Source organism: Panthera onca, chromosome D1 (genome assembly GCF_046562875.1).
Source record: "Panthera onca isolate mPanOnc1 chromosome D1, mPanOnc1 haplotype 2, whole genome shotgun sequence".
Taxonomy (NCBI): domain Eukaryota; kingdom Metazoa; phylum Chordata; class Mammalia; order Carnivora; family Felidae; genus Panthera; species Panthera onca.
This window is the reverse complement of record NC_138348.1, coordinates 41,153,081-41,175,085: the sequence shown is the minus strand read 5'-3', so window position 1 is coordinate 41,175,085 and position 22,005 is coordinate 41,153,081. Positions and strand designations below refer to the sequence as shown.

Here is a 22,005-nt window from a genome sequence, read left to right as displayed (position 1 = left end):
TGGCAGGAATACTGAGATGAATGTAAGACATCATCCTTGTTACCCACTGGGGGACGGGTAGCAATTGTCCCGGCAGCCAAGGGCAAAGGGAAACAGAAGAACCAGCATGTACAAAGACTCAGAAGTATCAAACAATATGATAATGTTGTTGGTTCAGTACAGATGAAATGCAGAATGCAAGGGAAAGACTGGTAGGAGGAGAGGCTGGATATTCTGACAGGGACAGGATCAAGAACTTTTGTTTTTTTATTTTTTTTAAGGTTTATTTATTTATTTTAGAGAGAGAGAGCGCCCACACGTGTGCACAAGCAGTGGAGGGGCAGAGAGAGAGAGAAAGGGAGACGGGGAATATGAACCAAGTTCCAGGCTCCACGCTGTCAGCACAGAGCCCCACGCAGGGCTTAAACCCCTGAACTGTGAGATCATGTTCAAAGTTGGACACTTAACCGATGGAGCCACCCAGGTGCCCCAAGAAGAGCTTCTTATATCAAGCCAGAGATGTTGGACTTCATCCTGGGTGGGAAGCCATTGAAAAGTAAGGGCACACATTCATCCCTATAACAATTATTTGCTGAGCACCTACTATGTGCCAGTCATTAATCAAGGTGATGGGGATACAGTGGTGAACAAGGCCAACAGCAACCCCAAAACTTAAGCTCTAGTAACCCCATTCTTTGCACACTGGCTGTGGGGATTACAGACTGTGTTTCTCCTTCCCCTTGAGGGAAGAGGCTGGGTCTTATCCTCCTCTATATCATAAAGACTTGGCTAAGTTTCTTCCATATAGTACGTTTCCAATAAATGTTTATTGTGGGAATGAATTTTTTTCTGTATTATTAAGAATCTTTAAAAAAAAAAAAAGGTTTAAGGGCATAACAAATCTGATTTATATTTTAGTACATCATTTTGGCAGCTGGGTGGGGGCAGCTGGAATGAGGCCAAACTACAGACAACAGGTTCTCCCTTGAGACAATGCCACTGAAATTAGGTGGTAGATAATGGGGGTCCAAGCTAGAGGGACAGTGGCAGAGATGGAGACAGTTTTAGTCCCTTGGCCAACCGGCCTTCACAGAGCTCACATTTCTCTCATCAAACCACCGCAGCCTCCTTTAAACTCTCATTGGCTTCTGCTTTCCCTCTAAACCTCTGCATGATTTACTTTCACCCTGGGACAGCCCAGTTTTCAAGGTCAAATGCAACAAAAGACAGCTGGTCAGCTCTAGGGTGACCCTGAGTGCGGCCTGGGCCAGTCGTAATGCTGCAGAGCATGGTGGTGACACATGAGGTCACTGGGACTTTAAATCAGGGCTGATGAATTTGCTCTGCAGCTGGGAGAAAGCCAGCCAGAAACATCTTTGCTGTCGACACTGATGGCTAACCTCGACAGGAATCCACACTCTGTGGCACTGCGTGGAGACTGGTCGTGGATTACCAAGCATCTGGCCTCCACTACATTCACTGATTCTGATTCTAGGAAGTGTTTATCACAAGATCCAGGACAGTTCTATGTAGCTCCTAAGATCCCAAGTGATTAAGACAGACGAGCAGCTCTGACCCATACTTACAACAAAACCCGCGTCTGAAGCACAGAGTGGCTCATATCCAACGAACCCAATAGAACACTTGTACGTCACTTTAGAGTTTGCAAAAACCCTTATAGATCTTATTTGCATATTTTTATAGCCCTGTGGGCAAGATTAAAGCAGAATTTGGAGAGGTCTGACTGACCCGAAGTCACATGGATTGTGGGTGACAGAGCAGAAACTCCAACCTTGGTCTCACCCTACATTCAAGACTGGCTTGTGAGCCCCGCCACCCCAGCCAGGACTATGGTTGACCACAGTCGTGAGTGAACCTCATTGCCCCTGTCCTTGCTGGGGCTATCCTTGTCCTCCTGCTGTTCCTCACTAGACAGTGACCTAGACTGCAAGTCTGGAGAGAGCTGCTAGGTGTCCGTCAGACAGAACTACCACCTAGTGAGAGCCAAAGCCAGAGCACACGGCCACATTCTGGTCAGAACCGTCCCGAGGAAGCTGTTGGTGTACAGAGCTGGCCATGAGAAGAGTGAGGGCTCTGTGAGCCGGGTTCCAGGCCCTGAACCGGGTAACCATGTGCTGCATAACCTGGAGCTCGTGCCAGCTTTCTCTCTCAACTTCTGCTCCCTCGCCCCCAGAATGAGGGCAGCAACAACTGTCCTGCCCACCACTTGGGGGTCAGAGCCAGTAAAAGTGTCTTTTTTTTTTTTTTTTTTGCCATTTCCCAGTAGTTGCCGGATGGACTCACTACAGAGTAAAGCCAACGCATCCCTGCCCAGAGGCCTGCCCACATTAACGTCATCACTCCAGCAGACAAGCTGACTTTCGACCTAACCAGGAAGACTTAAGCCACCCAACAGGGCTTCTCATCCTTTTCTCAGCACAGTTGCACCAGTGCCTCACTGTGGATCAAGCTGGGCCCTCCATGCGCATAGATAAATAAGACAGTGTCTGTGCTCCAAGAACTCAATGTTTGGTTTAGAGACAGACATATTAATAATTACTGTAGCAACTAATAAGTACCGTGTGACAGCACTGGGCACCAACTCTGTCACTGCTCTGTGAATTCTTGGCACCTGCACTGTGTGTGGGTCATGCTGGGATGCAGTATACATTTATTGAATAAATAAAAGGAAGATGCAACATGACGACAAAAGATGGACACACTTTAATGAAAGTACTTCTCTTCACCTCCAAACCTCCATCTTCGCATGTCCCCTTTTTTCTTTACTCCTGTCCTGCAAGAAAGCGTCCTTCCGTCTTATCACTAACCCCTTCACAGAGATTTCGAGCCTCTCTCATCTCCCTGGGCGCCCTGCTCCGCTAACCCCCTGCCTCCTGCATCTCTACCCACAGTGCACTCTCTCTCTCTCTCTAATCCTCTGCTTCAGCCTTCTGACACACTCCAGTTTCCCCAAGCTCACAAAACTAACTCGAGCCAAGCTCTCCTCCCAGTTCCCGACCTTGTTCTCATCCTCCTCTGGCCACAGAATCTCTGGAAATGCACCCGCAGCCTGCATTTCTCGCCATCTCTTCATTCCCTATGTCCCAGCTTCAGTCCCTCAGAGGTGACACCACAAACCTCCCTTCGCCAAACCCAGCCATCTTTTCTCCGCCCCCGACCTCCCTGACCTCCCTGTTGAAATTTCCTTAGCTTCTGAGAACACTGCAGTTCCTGGCTTGCTTTCTCCCTCTCTTGTCAATACACAGTCTCTATCTGGCTGCTCTTCCTCTGCTTTCCTCCTAATGCAAGCTCTTGCCAAGATTCCCCTGTTATTTTGCATTAGCTCCCTTGAGAAATAATTTAATGTCAAAGCTTCCAATTTAGGAAGCCTTTCCAGTCACCACCTCCCACCCCAACCACCCCACACCCCAACCCTACAGGATCCAACAGAACCAGAGGGGCTGCAAATGCAAGAAAGAAAAGGTCCCCAAGGACACGGGAAATCATTATCAGACTCTTTTCCGGCCTTTGTCACATTCAGCTTGTCCCGTAATGAACTGATCTGAGCCCTGCCAGTAGCTCACGAGCATCTGACACAGGAACTGTTCCACCTTCTCTGCTTCCCCCGTTTGCCTAACGTGGTGCTTGGACAGACAGGCATACATAAGCATCTGCTGGATAAAAGGAAAATACTGAAGATGAACATGTGTGACAGCACTTGGTAAATTGTGAAGCACTAAAGGACGACAAGCCTCATTATCAACAGATTCCGTAAGAAACTTCTGGGTTGTTCAAACATACGACGGGGTCAGAGCCTATCTGTTCTCTGGCTCTGCAGGACATGTGATGCCCAAATGTCTCAACACATGGAAATGCCTATTCCCGAGCTGGCCTGGGACTGAGCAGCACAGATTGTAGGGAGAGAGTGCAGAGGAGCTGACGAGGGTCACGTACCACTGAAACCATTTCTTTCATTCTGTTTTTATTTATTCAGTCAGTAAACATCCACTGAGGACCAACACAGCGCAGGAGCTATTCTAGACACCAGGAACACAGCTTCGAATGAGACAGACAAGGCCCTTGCACTCCCAGGTCCAATATTTTAGTGGGAAGAGATGATAAATGTGAGTAAATAAGAGAACGGCAGGTAGTAAAGAAGTGCTTGCTGTTATCGTGTCCTTCGGCATCCCTCTCAAACAAAACAGCCCGGTCTCTGCCGAGTGTTCACACGGACAAATCCAGTCCACTGCTTCCACGTTCGTTTTGTGTGATTACTCCTCCTGCCAGGTCAGCAGCTGCAGCACAGATATGCTAGCCGTGCTAACCTCCCCACAAAAACAGTCTTTGGGTGAACACGGCTACCCCATTTGGGGTGGCCTCTAAAACCTGCCACACCTGGAAGGTCTGGGCTGCCGGGGCTGCCTCGTCTCAGAGACCTCATGCTCCTCCAAGAACGGCAACGATGCTAGAGGTTACTTACCAGAGAGCTACTTGGGAATGCTTTTTCAGGTTGTATTGAATTCTGTCAGAGCCCTCCGGACTCAGCTGATTGCTGGTGGTAGATCTCGGCGTTATTTAGGGCACCGAAGTCCCACGGTCTTGACACAAACTTAAAATTAGAAATGCATTAAATATAGGAAAGGAGGAAGGTCATTCAGGAAGGGCAGCCTTCCGAGGGAGCTGCAGGACAAAGACGCCCTGGAAACTTCCAGGTTCGTTAATGGGTTTTACACAGCATCCGAGTGGTATTTCTCCTTCTGAAATAACACTGTGGAAAGCGTAGGGGACTGGCTCAAACCTCAGCTAGCACAGCCGAGTGAGTGACTCTGCAAACTAAAAATAGCTTCTTTCCCACTCATTCTGACAGATTTCACCCAGACCCAGTGCACAGGTAGATCCTCCAACAAACAGCTTTAGTCCTGCAGCAAAGTGAGGGTTGATGGCATCCGGGCTTGACAATTACCCAATCCCTGGTTCCACTCTTGTTTATCTCCACGTTTCCCGCTCCTGCTCCAATAGCTGTGTGTGTGCATGCACATGCACATGTACACTGAGCTCCCTGACTGGGATTTGGTGCTCCTCAACCAAACGTGGGCAGAATTTAAACCAGGAACATGACTCAGGACCATGGCTGCAGAATAAGCCCAGAACAAGGCCCTCAGAAACACTGGGAATCGGTGTTTGTCTTGGCGGTCTCCTAATTCCTAGCTAGCCTCTCTGGGCCTCAGTTTCCTCGATTGTAAAAGGAGGATAATCATTCCAAGTCTGGCCTATTTCACAGCATCATGCTGGGATCAAATGAGATAACGTTTGTGGAAGTTATTTTCCTTCAGACAGTAATCCTATCAGAAAGATGGGTGGTGGGGACGGGACAGGCTGGACAGGCAGCTAGACCACAAACCGAGGCTGGCCCACTGGGATGGGCAGGCATCCTGACCATTCCAGGAGTTAGAACAGATCTAGATTCACAGCTTCAGTTCATGTTATCCCCTCTGCCTGGAATATCCTCCTTTTGCTAAACTCCTTGTTTTTAAGAACCCAGTTCAAACAACATTTCTGTTCGATTGCTGTCTTCAGCATAAATCATTCCATCTTCCCTGCTCCCTTGGCCTTTCATATGCAACTCTAATAGCACATCCACTCTATACAGTAAGGATTTACAAACCTGGAAGTTCTTTGAGGGCACAGACATGTATTTTTTTATCTTTGTATCTACCTCCCTCCCCACCACCGTGTGGTCAACATAGGCACGTGGCAGACATCAACCAACATTTACTAGGCTGACTATGGAATAGGCAAGATCCCAAAGCCAAGAAGAATGTAAACTCAGGACAGCAGGAAATGTGGGACAGCACACACAGAGCCAGTGGGAAGGGCGGCAGGTGGTAGGAAGTAGTGTCACAAACGTCTGCCTGCCCCTGGCAATAAGGTCACGGCCACGGGGACAGGAATCAAAGCTGAACGACAAGTCCTGGGAGGACTAGGCAGCAGCATCATACTAAAATCCCAATGACCTAAACTGGAACAGGAGCCCCTGGGGACAAGGAACAAGGGCAGAGAACAGAGCCAAGGCAACAAGGCAGAGCAAGGCTCAGGTGGTACTAAAGCCTAGAACTTCTGGATCAGTTAACATGCTCAGGTCTGCCAAAATTGAGCCAGCAGCTAGGGGTCAAGTGATCTTGGCTATGACCCTGAGGGTCTCCAGGGGCAAGAGTCATTATAAATTTAAGTAGTGATCATTTCCATAAAATAAGAATCAGAAATGGAAGGTACTCTTAGATCTGTAAGAAACATCAGGAATCACCTGGTCTAACATGCCCCACCTACGTATGGGGGAACTAAGGGTACAGGAGGAAAAGGGGCTTTCCCAAATTCACTCAATCAGGGCAGAACCAGAGCTAGAACCCAGGTCTTCCGACTCCTAATCCAGACCTTGTCCCATCAGAGGCTGTTTACCTTCAGTCAAGCAGGTCTTCTGATGGTTTCACTACCACACCAGGTACCCAGCTCTAGCTGCTTCAGAATCCTAGGGAGCCCCTATGGACCCATTAAGTGAGCACAAGTACTTCTGCCTCCATCTTTGGGCAGAGTTTAGAGCCAAGGTTCCCTGGGAAACATGGCAGCCTTGCCTGGGGTCTGGGAAGCTGCTGTGGTTCACACACACTCTGCCCTGATGTGTACATGGGTGGGGGGGGGGGGGGGGGGGGATTAATCCCGATTATTCTGCTATCCCTGGAATTTTCTAAGAGTGGCCAAAAGGGCCGAGTATCTAAGGCCAAGCTGATAGAGCGTGAAACACATAGTCTTCACCACTGTGAGAACATTAAAGGGAAGCCTGCCAGGTCTATAATCTCAAGGTCCTTCTCAGGCTGGAGATGAGGCATGGCTCAGAAGAAAGAATTGAGACTCTCAGGGAATCAGAGACTCTGCCTTCCAGACTCTCAGAACTTTCATCCAGGTGAGGGTATATATGCAAAAGGACAGATGCAACTTTATTTCATATATACAGAAAGTATGTAAGCTTCAAGTACTTCAAGTTCAAGTCCCAACCCCACTGTTTGTTGACCTACTGTGTGATCTGGGGCCCGTGACTTCCCCATTGTGAGCCTGAGTATCCTTATTCATAAAGCAGTGATTATAACACCGGCACCCAGTTTTATTGAGAAGATGAAATAATACACGTAAAGTTTTTAGTATGCTGCCTGGACCATAATCACCACCAAGTAACATTGTGTTTGTTTGCTCTCTTTTGTTCACAAGACGGGATGGCTAAACCACCTGTGCTTTCTCCTCTTGTGGGCTGTCACTCTGGATCCCAGCCCAGACACCTCGCTCCTCACTCTGCTTATCCCTTGGACACAGAAGAAGGCAACTGGTCAGCTACGGGGCCACTCTTAATTCCTTGAAGGTCAGGAATCATCAGCTTAGTTCAAGGCTGTTCCTGTCTCCCCAGGTGTCTCTGCACCTCCCTGGCCAAGTCCCTCCCAGGGCAATGCCTACTCAAGGATGGCTTTTATCTTTTCCAAGGTGAATCCACTCCTAGTGGCTTATAGCTGCCCACTGGCCTGGCTCTGGGCCTCAGGCAAATAGATGCCTGACAGGTCAGACCTGGACATCAACAGGGGGGATAATCCCCAGACCCAATTTACCAAAAGGAGATAGCTTGGCGTCTGAACCTGCAGTGGGACCAGCAAGTAGACGTGCCAGTACTCCAGAGACTGGAGCAGAGATGGAGGGAGCACTAAAATGGAGTGGCCATGGCACTCCAGGCTCAAGCCACCTCCTCAGATTGCTCTACTAAGAAGCTAAACGAAAGTCCCATCAATGTCAGGCTCTTAGGCTGTATGTTTCCACTGGCCATATCTGTCACAGTGCTGCCACACACGATGGCCACCACAGGGTGTTAAAAGGCGAAGAAGAGAAAGGACCCAACAGTTACTGAGTGCCTGCCACATGCCAAGAACCTTGGGTATAATCCTCATCAAAGACCTTTTGTGGTAAGTATTATTATCCTGATCTTGCCAATAAAACCAGAAACTCAGAAAAATCTGTGAAGCCTCTGTGCCTCTGCTGTGCTACCTGACCACGGAGTCTTAAATGTTCTGGAAAAGACAAAGAAGAATAAAGGATTTAATGCACTTGGTACCAAGCTCTCAGCACCTTCACTGGCTAAGCAGACAGTACTAGCTACAATGCTGCATTCCCTCATTCGCAGCTGGGGAGGTCAACTTCTCTCAAACAGAATCTAGAGAAATATAGCAAAGGTCATAAAGATGCTCATGGCCTTTGCCCCTGCAATTTCATCCTTAAGACTGTATCTTAAAAAACACTTCAAAAGGGTATTCACTGCAGAATCCACCATAGTGACAAAAGAGAAGAAATTATATAAACGTCTAACATTCCAAGAATGGTTTGGAAAATCCCAGAGCCTTCGAATCATATAATGTTACATAGCCATTTTAAATGGCCTCAGAGATCAGAAAGAAACAAAGCAAAGCATCTGTGATAAAATAAATGAAGACTGAATACCAAATATCATAAGTACTATCACTGAAACTTTGGAAAGTATGTACATGTGTACATGCAAAAGGGAATGTTGTTAAGGTGGTTAAGATTAAGGATGGTTTTATTATTATTATTATTATTATTATTATTATTATTATCATCACCACCATGTCTAAATGGCCTTTTTGGTTTTGTTTAATGAGTGCCTTGTCAATTAAAGAACAAGAGAGAGCAAGAAAGACAGACAGACTTAACCCAGCACTAAGGAAAGGCCCAGGAGGAGCGGTCTGGGATGTGAAGCAGAAATTGAGAACCGTCCTACATACCCGGAAGGAGGAGGCCAGGCAGGCCCCGGGGAAAGGGAAGCCCTCTAGGTATGAAGAGGGTTGTAATTAGTCTGATGCTAATTACAGAAGTCTCGCTGGCTTATTAATTTTTTTCACAGACTCTGAATGAAGACTGAACTCCTTCATTAAGCCGACTTGGGTTCAGAGGCACATTTCCTCCGTGGCCATCCTCATTCTTCTCAAAAACCTTGCCTTTTCTTTTTTTAAGGACAACAGTAAAGTAAAATTTAGTAACAGAAACACACACCCTGGAGAAATTAAGACTCCTGCCTTAAATGTAGAAATTCAAGACATTTCAGGGAATTAAAGGGGTTTGATAAGCAACTGAACTACAGTATTTTCTGCACTGGGAAATATAAACTGAAGTGCAAAACACTTAGCTCAGTATAAAAGCCCCCTTGATCAGGCTGCAACCCATCTTTTGGATACTACAGACACCCCACGCTCTAGCCAAATTGACCCACCAGTGGTTCCCCAAATAGTTTCTTTACTTTCCTACCCTGTGACTCTGTTCCGGCCTTTGTGCCTACCTGAAAGTCCTCTTCTCTCCTACAGACACTTACTCGAATATGATCCATCCTCCAAGGCACCGCTCAAAGCTGTGGCCTCCATGACACTAGCCTAACCCTATCACAGTAGCCTGGATTCATTTCTCATTCTTTGAAGTGGACACAGAGTATCTGGAATCTCTCTAAAGGAGTTACACACAGTCTGCCTTGAGGTATAGGTAACTCCCTCTTCTACCATGTTAAACCACAAGCAACTTGAGGCAAGGACCCCCTCAGAGTCCTGCATGGAACCCATACCACAATGCCTTCACTATAAGCACACCGTAGGACCTCAGTAACTGTTTCGATGAAAGACAAGGAAAAGAGATGTATCACATCTATGGAAAGTCATTCCTACCTCAGCTGCTCCTGTTAAGCAGTGCAGACAGGAAGGCATGCTCTTCTGTGGTCCTGAGCAGGGGAGGGATGAATCATGACTCTGTAGTTTCCAGCCTTCACGAGACTCCAACTTCCTCCCTAGTTGACCATAGTCCGCTCGGCCCCAGGTAAACACTCTGCCAGTTTCTAAAAACAAACATTAGTTGAATTAAGGCTATATTCCACAGCTATACTCTCATGGGTAGGCAAAGAATTACAAGAGAAACTGTGAACATTTATTTTAGGACCAACTACCATGTACCAGGAACCATCCTATCTTCTACAGGGAGAGCACAACTATTCACACTTTCACAGATGTGGGGACTGATGTTCGGTAAAATGACATGACCAAGATCAAGCTGTGGTGCAGTGAGCACCAGAGCTGGATTCCAGCAGAGGGCAGATGCTAAAGCCGTGCACCTGCATTTTAAAAGACAGGGACCAGGCTACAGGGAATTCTTCAACCACACTTTAGGGCCTCTCTATCTCTCCTTGCGCTTTGCCCAGATCTCTATTCTCAGGTTCTCCTCCCTCTCACCCAATATGGGGCCCATCAGCTACCCAGAAGTCCCCCAGGCTCCTGACCTGCCCCATGCCATAATCTCTTAGCACCACTAAAGCCAATTTCATGTGTTTTCTTTCCATATAACATAAAAGAATCTTCAGAGTCTAAGCTCTTACCCGAAAAAGCAATTCTCATAGTCCCAAGGCAAGTGTCTATGTGTGCGAGAAGGAAGGGAGTGAGAGAAGGGAAAAAAGACAAAATCATTTACAGCCAGGAAAGCCTCAGTTCCCCAGATGCACCACCTGGGAAGCTGGCCAGTGCAAAAGATGATTGAAGAAAATGGAATTTGGAAAAAAGAGAAACGCCTTTCTTCTCCCAGATAAGAAAAAATTCACCGAACTCATTCAGTTGTACCAAGTGCCACATTTGTTATTTCAACAGAAATGCAAAATCCGATGAGGCATAGATTATTAACAGATTCTCCGCAATAAATATGCATAACCATGTGCGCTGTATAAATTCTTTATACATGTTTATTTTAACAAAGAAAAACTTTGCTTAAGAGACAAAACACCAAGCAATGCATATTAAATTCTAGACAAACCTACTACTATGATACTACTGTGTTTGGTATCAAGGCTTCATCTGGCCCCACATTCAACATATGGTTTATAGTGTCAGCTAGAATACAACTACAGACTCATAGGGGAAATGTCGGAATATTGAAGGGATAAAGTCCTCAGAATCAACCTGCTCATGGACACCAATGGAGATACCAAGAAGTGCACAAGAAGTTCTGAGCTTCCTCAAAGAGGGAAAAAAAGTCTGTGCAGCCCATGGGGTACCAGGTATATGACAGGAACTAGGAGTGGGTTCCCTCGGATATGCTATTTCATGGCCTCACATGTGTTGTTCCTTTTGCCATGGAAGCCCTTTCCTTACATTATTCATTTGATAAGCTATGGCTCCACCTGTACAGTCCAGCTCATGTACCACCAGTTCTGTGAAGCCTTTTTTGACCCCTCAATCCTCCACAGAAAGGATGAAACCCACCCTCCTGTGAGCCACCTTTATTACTGTCCTCATCAACTACTATGTTCCCATTTAACAGGTGAGAAACTAAGGTTCAGAGAAGTGACTAGCCCAGGGTCACACAGCTAAGCCACATCTCCTTCTACTAGCCCATGGTACTATTCTGTATTGGTTTTTCACGTGGGTCTGCATCACTGGATAACCAACACTCAACACTCAATATCCTTCCCTCACTTCTATAGGACCCACAAAAAAGCCCATGTTCCCAGGACCCACAAAGCATCCAAAAATGACAAACGGTCCCTCTACATGAGCTGGGTAGGATTTACAACCAGACTGCCTTAGCAGGGAGAGTCCCAAGAAGCTAAAAGGGGAGACTGTTACTTCTGAACTCACCCTAGCATTGTTCTGCTGGAAAGAACCAGCACGTTGCTATCTGCAAGACTATCGAAGAATTATGTTATCACAAGTCCCACAGTGAATCCTTTCTTATCAAGTAAAACATCTTAGCATCTTCTCTCCTATTGATTATTGATGTGAAGACAGGCAAGACTGCCGCCATTACTCCATCTCCAATAGCAATACAACCATTCTACTTACATAGCACTTTTCAACTTCAAGGCACTTTACAAAGATTAACTAATTAATTCTCATGTTCCCTGGGGAGGCCACAGACATTCTATTAGAGACAAGCCCCAAAACCAGGCTGACTGGATGTCCAGCCTTCACTCTCCAGCCTAGGTTTGCTCAGTCAGGTAGGTGCACTCTCTGACGCTATCTGTCTATTTCTCCCCAAAATACACTCTGCATCAGAAGGCTCGCAGAAAAAAAAAAAAAAAAGGAGATTCTTATTTTTCCTTTTCTTTTAAACAGACACATATTGACCACATCTTAGGTGCCCAGCACATTCAGGGCCACTATCTCAATTAATCCCCAAAATAATTCTAGGGGGTACAGATTACTAAGTTTATTTCACAGATGAGGGTAAATGATTTGGTCAATATGAAACAACCAGCAGGTGGTGGAATCAAGATTAAAATCTGTGTATTCTGACTCCAACACCATTGGTAGCTCCAGTGATTGCCCAGCTGCTGTCAATTCTTACAGTATTTGAGGAGGGAGAAAGCCCAGATCAAATGGATATGTTCTGCATACCAGCTCACTTCCCAGGACACCTCGCAGAACTCAGGACTGTAAGTATTGAAATAAAGGCATCTAACAGGAAAATGATGTTAGGTCACCCAGAGTAAAAGAAAACAATGAATCCACATACAAAAAAATGTTCACTAATGCAATGTAGACAAAAATATGTCTCAAGCAGAAGTATACTATCAAATGCAAGGAGATTCAGAGCACAAATGTAACAAATGAATTTTTTACTAATAGTAAAGAATTATTACTGTGATAAAAGATAGATACATTAATGGCATCCAAAAAGTGTAAGTGTGTATCTTCAGATAAATGAGAAAAATGACCAACAGCACAAAATAAAGTTAGCAAGTAAAATATAATTTCAAGGTATGTCCATGCGCAAATTGACATAAAATCACTACGGAGCCAAGACATTAAGTATAGGTGGCAAAAGATCCCAACACAACACAGAAAACAACAGGGGCCAAGTAAGTAGCATTGACAAAGTATGCCTAAGGAACTTGGAGAAACCATTTCAAGCTGGAATTCTCCTGGCAGGCTTGATGGAAGAAGCAAGTTCAAGGTGAACTTCTAGATAGGAAAAGAAAATGGGAGAATGAGGAAGAATATTAACATTCTAGGAGTAGGGAGAGGGGGCAAGTGATGATAGAAACCAAAAGGCACAAGGCGGGTCAGGTGGAGAGAGAGTGAGGGTCACGAGGAAGAGGGACTGGAAAGCGGGTCGGAACTGCAGGCTGGAGTTCCTTCCTTCCAGACCAGGGATTCCCAAACTGGCTGGTTTGTACTCACCTATTAGTAAAATATTTTTTAACATACTATGTAATTATATGTATGTATGTATAGGTATACGTGTGTGTATGTGTGTGTGTGTGTGTGTGTGTGTGTGTGTGTATATATGTTATATATGTGTATATTACATGTATATATACATGTATATTATATGTATATTACACGTATATATGTGTATTACATATATATACATACACACATATACACATGTACACACATTACATATACACATATATTCATCTATTTATTAAAACATATACTTGTATTACCTATATACATAAATTATAAATATGCCCTTATTTAAAAATATACAGTGTAAAATATACTCACAAAGTAGAAAATTTTAAAGAACGAGATAAAAACACATAAAAGGAGTCATGATTTGTTCTTCCCATACCCTGGCAATTAGTCTCACATGCTCACTTTAGAGACTGCTGCTAACTAGACCACAGGGAGGCTGCACACTGGGAACAGGGGTGACGTCTGGTCAAAGGAGTGTCTGGGGCTGGTGCATGAGGCAAAGGTCGAGGCACCAGTAATAAGAACATTCATGCCAACACTTGCATTGCACCCACTGTGTGCTATGTACTGGTCTAAGCATTCTCTATACGGTACTCTGCTTATCACTCTTCCCAGCCCTAGTTGATGGACAAGAAACTAGGCGCTTACCCAGAGGCACAGCAGTAGTAAGTGAAAGGGGAAAGAAGAAAGAAATCCACTACAATTACACAAGCCTAAGATGGATCAGGACTGAACCAAGGGTTGAAGTCACAGGGGGGAAAACAAGATGGGAATCTGCAAGGCGTGCCATCCTATCAGATGTCAGAGAAAGGGAACAGGAGGAGATGAACACCACTCTGAGATTTCAGGATTTCAGATTTCAAGATTGGTGGGAAGGTGGTGGTACATTAAAAGAAATAGACAAAAGGGCTAAAATGCCAGATCCAGGGTCCCATCGATGGGAATCATGAAATATTATTTCATTACTAAAATGAGTAACTCTTCTGGGGCCTTTTGCAAACAAATAGTCAAATATAAATAAAGAGGAAGTAAGTGAGGAAAAAGACAACTCTCTGCAAAGCCCTGGCAGGGGGCAGAGGAAGTCAGAGGAGACTCAGGAAGCTGGGGAGGTGGCGAATATTCAAGGAAGTAGCTTCCTTTAGCATCCATAGGAGGGCTGTCGGGAATGGTGGTAAAGGCAGGTGAGAAGCCACTCCAGCAACATCTAAGCTCTTCAGCTAAGGGGAATTTCTACCCCATTCCAGGGAAAGGGGTACTAAAGGTGAGAGGAAGATGGATTACTGTAAATTAAGGAACCTTCACCCTTTCTTAAAAGAATGTCCCAAAAGGGAAGAGTGTCATTGAAGGCATCAAAGGGAGTTAGCAAACAGAGGTAGATGTTATAAAAAGAACACCCCTGGGTCAAGGCAGAGAAAAGGCCATACAGCTCCTCATATATATAGCATATTCCATATGCATATTCCATATGCATATTCCCATAGCATATTCCAGGTGCTAAAGCCTCCTAGAGCACACACATGTAAGAAGTGAGCCATCCTCCAGTCAGGAACTTGTTACATTTGTAATTCATCTGCTGACGAACACCAGTTACTCTCAGGTTATTAATTCTAAGGCCTTAACGTAGAAGAACCTGATTTCTATAACTCATCCCTTGTTCCACCACATGGACAGAGATTTTATAAAAAGGCACTAATAGGGCGGCTTTGCTGTCAGCACAGAGCCGGCTTTGAATCCTCTGTCCCCGCTTCTCTTTGCCCCTCCCCCTCTCAAAAATAAATAAACATTAGGGAAAAAAAAGGTGCTAATAACCAAGAATTGGTCAAGCACAGAACTGGAGTCTTCCAGCCTAATCTTCCCATGGAAGGAGAAGAGTGCAGAGGGAGAGAGCTCAGAGCACAGGTGCTGGAAGCAGAAACGCCAGGCCATGAATGTGCGCGAACATGCCGTGCTGCTCCTCCACAGGCTGCCACACTGCTTCCTTCTGTCCCTGGCTGTCTCCACTACCCAGCCCCCTTCACCTAGTTAACTCCTACTGCCTCTTCAACTCTCCTGAGCCCTCAGCTCAGGTCAGGTTCCTCTATGCAACAACCTTGGAGAACCACGTTCCTCATCTTGAGGCACTTATCTCAGTTTATAAATGTACACTCATTAGGAACACTTTTGATTAATGTTTGTCTCCCCTTCATACAGTCAGCTCTATGACTTCAGGGACTGCCTGTGTTTGCACATCCCTGCACCCTAGAATAATGCTCAGCACAAAGCGGGTGCTCAACGAATATCTGTGGCCTGAATAAACAAATGAACAAATGAAATTAATTACTGAATTTTATCATTCACTGGTTCCATAATCTTGAGCAAATTACTCAACATTTATAAAATGGGAATAACATCTACTTGTAGGGTTGTTGTAAGGATATTTTTGCAAAAAGTATGTGACATTTCATAGTAAATGTTAGCCACCAGCACTCTCATTCTCCTGGCTGAACTCTATAGCCTTATGAAGGATTTCCAGTGTCCACCCACAGTGTCTACCAATTTGTCACATCTTCTCAGTCAACTCCCACCTACCAATGTCTTGGGGTCAGTGTCTCTACAGACAACCAAAGGAGAAGAGCACTGAATGCTCTGTCTTAAAATTTTGGATTTTGAAAAGATTCAAGCATGGCGTCTGGCACATCAGAGGCCTCTGAAGTATCATGCAATACCAACAGATTAAAGCTAGGGAAAAAGAAAAAAAAAAAAAAAGCAGTGGGGAAGGGGGAAGAAACTTTAACCTAAGACTCAGAAGACCTGGATCCTATTCCTGGGTTCTCCTCTATGCTGTGTGACCTTAAACAGGCCCCTTCTCCTCCAGGGGCCTAGGCTTCCCATACATAAAATAAGAGGACTGGGATAAATGGCTTTGGATCCATTTCCTGATCTAACTTCAACAAGGATGTCTAAAAATCTTCACTATCAAAATGAGTGCTGTACAATCCAATTTTATTAGTATCTTTGTAATATTTAGTCTGACCAGTGTCCTGAAAGAAAGCACCAGTCGGATAGTTATCAATTCAAATAAAGATTGGGATCGACTGTATATCCTGTTATCTCTTAGTGAAATTTCCTTAGTCTCCAAAGTTGTATCATGAACAATACCACCATGGAAAAGGTTTGAAATTTTTTAGAAGTCAGTGCAGGAATAAAATTTCCCCCATATGCTGCCCAACTGAAAAGGGGAGAAGAAGCCTACAAAGAGAATGACAAAAGGTAAGGGACTGGGGAGAATTTTACTGAGACCTGACTCTGGCTAAAACTCTACTTTAGGGACAAGAACCACATGATCCTCTCAATAGATGCAGAGAAAGCATTTGACAAAATACAGCATCCTTTCTTGATAAAAACCCTCAAGAAAGTAAGGATAGAAGGAGCATACCTCGAGATCATAAAAGCCATATATGAACGACCCAACATCATCCTCAATGGGGAAAAACTGAGAGCTTTCCCCCTAAGGTCAGGAACAAGACAGGGATGTCCACTCTCACCACTGTTATTCAACACAGTATTGGAAGTCTTAGCCTCTGCAATCAGACAACACAAAGAAATAAAAGGCATCCAAATCGGCCACGAGGAGGTCACACATGCTGAACTACAGGTAATGGTGTTTACCACCAAAATACTTGGGTTAAATACAACAGTTGACACCTTTGAGAAAGAGTTGCAGGCTTCCAGCTATGGAATGAATAAGTCATTGGGATACAAGGTACAGCCTACAGAATATAGTTAATCCTGTAGTAAAGTGTTGCATGCTTTCGCATTATAGCTACACTTGTATAGGTATCTGGAAAGCATAATGTATACACACAGAATCACTATGATATATGCCTGAAAATAATACAACATTGTGAGTCTACTGTATTTCAATTAAAAAAATGATAATATTTTAAATTTCTCCTTTACCATTAAAAAATTATTTCTAATTTAGAAAAAAAAACCACTCTGCTTTAGGCACTGCCATTGTTCTCTAACTTAATCAACCCTGAATGATGGGTGTGAGCCCCATCTTACAGTAAAGCAACATCACAGGATTTTAATGACTTGCTCAAGATCACACAACTAGTATGCTGCAAAGCTATCATGATGATGATGATAATAACAGCTAATATTCTGAGGGCACTCTACATGGGTTGTCCCATTCGGTCCACAGAATCCCCTCATGAGTAGGCATTATTATAACCCTCAAATTATAGGCGAGGAAATTAAAGCACAGGAGAGGTTAAGTCTCAGGCTCAGGGTCCCGCAGCTGTCAGTGGCAGAGCGCAGATGGAATCCGGCAGCCTGGCACCAGAGCTGGTGCCCTCACTCACTACCCTGCAGAGGATATACCGCTTTTTGCTGGGTCACAGTGCCTCTTCAAAAGTGAACATTCCCAAGGACTTCTGGAGGTTGTTCAGGGTTACAGGGATGCAAAGAGCCTAGCTGCTGAGTGACTGCACGAGCTTCATCCTTGGCCTACATGGCAGAGATCAGAATCCTACAACATGCCAGGCATTCCACACAGCTGCTCCATTTTCATCACTGACTCTATTAGCTGTCAAATCAGGAGCACTGGTAATAGAGGTCAAGACAGACTGCACCCTGAGGCGGCCCTAGGCCAGCCACAGGACTATCTATACCATGCAGGGCTGGGGCTTCCCAGACAAAAGGGAGGAATGCTTTCTTCTCCCAAACTGGGTTCTAGTCTATTTAAGTGGCTCCTTGGCCTTCCACACAATCCTTTTCCGTAAACACCTATGTTCTTTCAATGCTGGATGGCTGCCCCTTTGTCAAGGGCATACTTTGCTTCTTCCCTCCCAGGCTTTCAGGTCATGCTGGGCTCCAGTCCGCAAGGCTGGTCAGCCCATAATGCTGGTGGGTTTTACTTGTTTCACCTACAGAACTCCTTCTCACCCTTCAGGTCCTGGCTCAAATGCCACGGCCAAAGTCTCCCATCATCCCCTTGTTCTGACGCCCCTTGCTTTGGGAGCCACTGGCCTGATGCTTGTACCGTTGCACCAACAATTATTCTATGCCTCCAAATGTAAGATTATTTGATGAGATGCCTTGTGTGGCCCTCTAAATTAGTCAAGGTTCTCCAGAGAAACAGAACCAATAGGAGAGAGAGAGAGAGAGAGAGAGAGAGAGAGAGAGAGAGAGAGAGATTTACAAGGAATTGGCTCACATGATTATGGAGGCTGGCAAGTCCAAAATCTGCAAAGCCAATATCTCAGTTCAAAGGTTGCCCAGCAAGAAGAGCTGGTGCCCTAGTTAGAAGGCCAACAAGCAGGAGAATTCCCTCTTACTTGGGGAAGGATCTGCCTTTTGTTCTATTCAGGCCTTCAGTTGATTAGATGAGGCCCACTCACATTAGGGAGGGCAATCTTTACTCAGTCTATAATATAAATGTTAATCTCACCCAAAAACACCTTCACAGAAATACTCAAAATGTTTACCAAATAACTGGGTACCTCATCTCCCAGTCAAGTTGACACATAAAATTAACCATCACACCCACTAAAGAGTGAAGAGCAATGATCCTTTCACATTTTCTCTGTACTCCTCACAGCACCTAGCACAGGACCTGACCCAGAGCAGGGGCTCAATGTTCGCTGACAGAAGAGTACTAGGCATTGCTCTCACCACGGACTTTTGTATGCAACCAAGGACATCAGAGACCATCCCATTTGACTTCCCAAAGAGAAGACAAAACTGAAGAAAATAACTTTTCCAAGTCACACTAACTACTTGGAGGCAGAACCAGGTATTCACAATATTCAACACATCATTATTGCCCACTATTTATATGCCAGGTGCTGTCCCAGGTGCTAGGGGCCACAGCCATGAACAAAACAGAACTCTTCTGTCGTTCCTTCAAGGAATATTAAAGCAGGAGGAAGACAGGCAAATGACCAAAAACCACACAAAACATATGTCCCAGCAACTGACTCTAAGTGCTATAGAGAATATAAAGTAGAGAAAAGGAACAGGCAGAGCTGGGGAGGGTGGCAGAGGCCCAGGACCAGCACCTAGCTCCCGACTCCCCATCTGGTGCTTTTCCTCTGTTGCACACCACCTTGCTTAAATGAAGAATCTTAAGTTTAAGAGAACTCAGCCAACCCATGTAGGAGCAATGAAACTTGCTCTAACTACCTCTCAGGACTGTGATGAAAAGTAAGGGAGACAATAGACATGAAAGTATTTTGTAAACTCTAGCAGAGGTGTTAGGAATATTACAACCATCACTTTTTCTCTAAAGCCAGATTGTGAAGGACCATCAAGAGAGGCTGGTCTGTGAGTCCCAGCTCTCAGAGGGTTGCTCTGGCTGAATGAGTGGGTCCCCTGCTCCTCTAAGGGTCCAGGCACACACCAGGCCGCTGGTCATACCCAGCACTTGCTTGGTGCCCGGAGAGAACTCTCTGGTGGAGGCTGGGGGCTCTGCAGATGTTTCCCAGCTCATGTCACATTCAAACTCCAGAGCTTCTTCGTACACTTTTAGACTCTTATTAATAACATTTTAAAATGCAGATTGCTGCCTAATCTTAGCTGCGTAATTAAAAAAAATAATCTTGCTACTCTCCCTCCCAGCAAGGAAGGAAACTATACCCCAGGGCTTCTGCAGCTAAGAATCACACCCTGCAGAAGAGCTAGTAGGAGGCTCCAGTGGGGATGGGGGCAGGGGAATGAGGCGGCGGGGAGGGGGGGAGCCAGGAAGCAAGTCTAATCTCTTGACTTTCGAGAAAACGAGAATGAGGCTGAAGGAGAGGAATGATTTGCCCCAGGACACACAATGTGTTTTGGCAGAGCCAAAACTAGAATCCCTCTGCTTCCCTGCTTCCCTCTGTACTGCCTTGTGGGGAGAAGGAAGGAGGAAGACCTAAGTTTTTCAACAGTGAGAATCATACCTCTGTCCTTCTGCAGTTAGCGCTATTCATCTGGAGAAGTAGTTACAGGTTTCAGATGTCCAAGATGATCAAGGGAACAAGGCTCAAAATTCTTTACATTCATTACAGACTCACTCATAGAAGGAAGGAACCTCAGAGCACTCTATCCTGTCTGCTTCTGCTGGGGAAAAGTGAGGCCCGGAAAAATGAGGCCCAGGAAGAAAAGTGACTTACTTGCCCAAGGGTAAATAGTGAGTTAGAAGCGAAACAAGTCTAGAACCCAGACTACCCTGACTTCTACTACATCCTGTCCACAGCTTCTGAGAAAGGCACCAGTAACGTCTCACAGCTCCCACTGCTACCTGCATCAACTAAGGCTTTCTGGGATCCTTGGCAGAAAAGAGGAGAGACGGGTGAAGCTCACGCAGTCCCTCACTGCCTTTTTCCCTGGAATGACTTTCTGGAAGGCCCAAGAGCTGGGTGAAAGAAAGACACACATTCCCCACCCCATCTCCTCAGGGTCCTCCTCTCCCTACCTAGAGCTGCTGCCCTAGCCCTGGCACCTCCACCTTCAGTCACCGTCCATTACAAAAGGTCATCAGCAGCTTCCATCTCTATGAAGTTACAAAAAGAGAAGGGAAAAAAGGGCAGGTGCTGCACCCAGCTGTTGGCGAGGCCGCATTTTCTGCTGCCGATGATGACTCACAATGCCCAAGCTGCAGGCTGGAGCTGGGAATGAGACCTGAGAGGCTGGTTTGCCGAGGAAAAGGAAAGACGCAGTTCCCAAGCACACTGGCCTGCAGAGAACACTTAAGTCCTTCAGTGAAATCCCAGCACCTGGCTGTGGGAACACAGCTCCCCCTGCAGACCACCCTGAGGCCCTGCAGGAACAGGCCCAGAGACAAACCATAAACTGGGACGTGAATCCTGCAAAGCTCACCACATGGTATTAAAACTGTCATGTAGAGGGGCGCCTGGGTGGCTCAGTCGGTTGAGCATCCGACTTCAGCTCAGGTCACGATCTCGCAGTCCGTGGGTTCGAGCCCCGCGTCGGGCTCTGGGTTGATGATGGCCCAGAGCCTGGAGCCTGCTTCCGATTCTGTGTCTCCCTCTCTCTCTGACCCTCCCCCGTTCATGCTCTGTCTCTCTCTGTCTCAAAAATAAATAAATGTTAAAAAAAACTTAAAAAAAAAACTGTCACGTAGAAAGCTAGGGCTCCACCTCTGAAACCCCAAAAAATCCCACAACCCCCCAGAAACACTACTTGTACTCCAAAGAGAAACTGGCTTTTGGTTACTGAGGGGTGCAGATTAAGATCTTCAAACAGGGGAGACAAAGGTTGCCCCAAAGCTTTCAGTGGGCAAATAATTCACCAGGGGCAGGAGCAAAGAGGGGAGGGAGCCTGTCCTGGGATGCCAGTGTGTGCTCAACCAGTGAGAATGTCTTGGGACATGACTTTGGCTGGTGCCTCTCAAATCTCCTCCAAGTGCACCCGCAGGGAACTCTCCCGGGCTCTTCGTGACAGGTCAGCATAAAAGACCTGTAGGGATCCTAACAGAGCTGCACTCACAAATAGGGGAGCACTCTCCCACTGCCATGTCTGAGGGCCCTTCAAGGGCAAGAACTGAGCAGCAGGACAAGGTAAGGAGTGACCCGTGGAAGTGACGCCCACTCCACACACAATGGCTCGGGGATTTGCCACTCGCATCAAACAGTGTCAGTAATGAGCATCGCCAGAGGAGGCCACTGAGGAGAACCCATTATGATCCAGCAGCCACCAGAAAAGGCAAGATAATCACGAGACCTGGAGGCCTGGTAATTTCAATGGAAGGGGCTGGGAGAGGCGTGAG

General features: G+C 45.8%; 1 protein-coding gene across 1 annotated transcript in view; it reads right to left on the bottom strand.

The window, feature by feature from the left end:
* The window catches only part of SERGEF (secretion regulating guanine nucleotide exchange factor), a 234,590-nt gene that overhangs the window by 174,978 nt on the left and 37,607 nt on the right, over positions 1 to 22,005 (bottom strand). Inside the window, 1 exon segment of the mRNA XM_060606158.3 lies at positions 9,738 to 9,904. Within this exon segment, the coding sequence (XP_060462141.3) occupies positions 9,738 to 9,904 (167 nt within the window).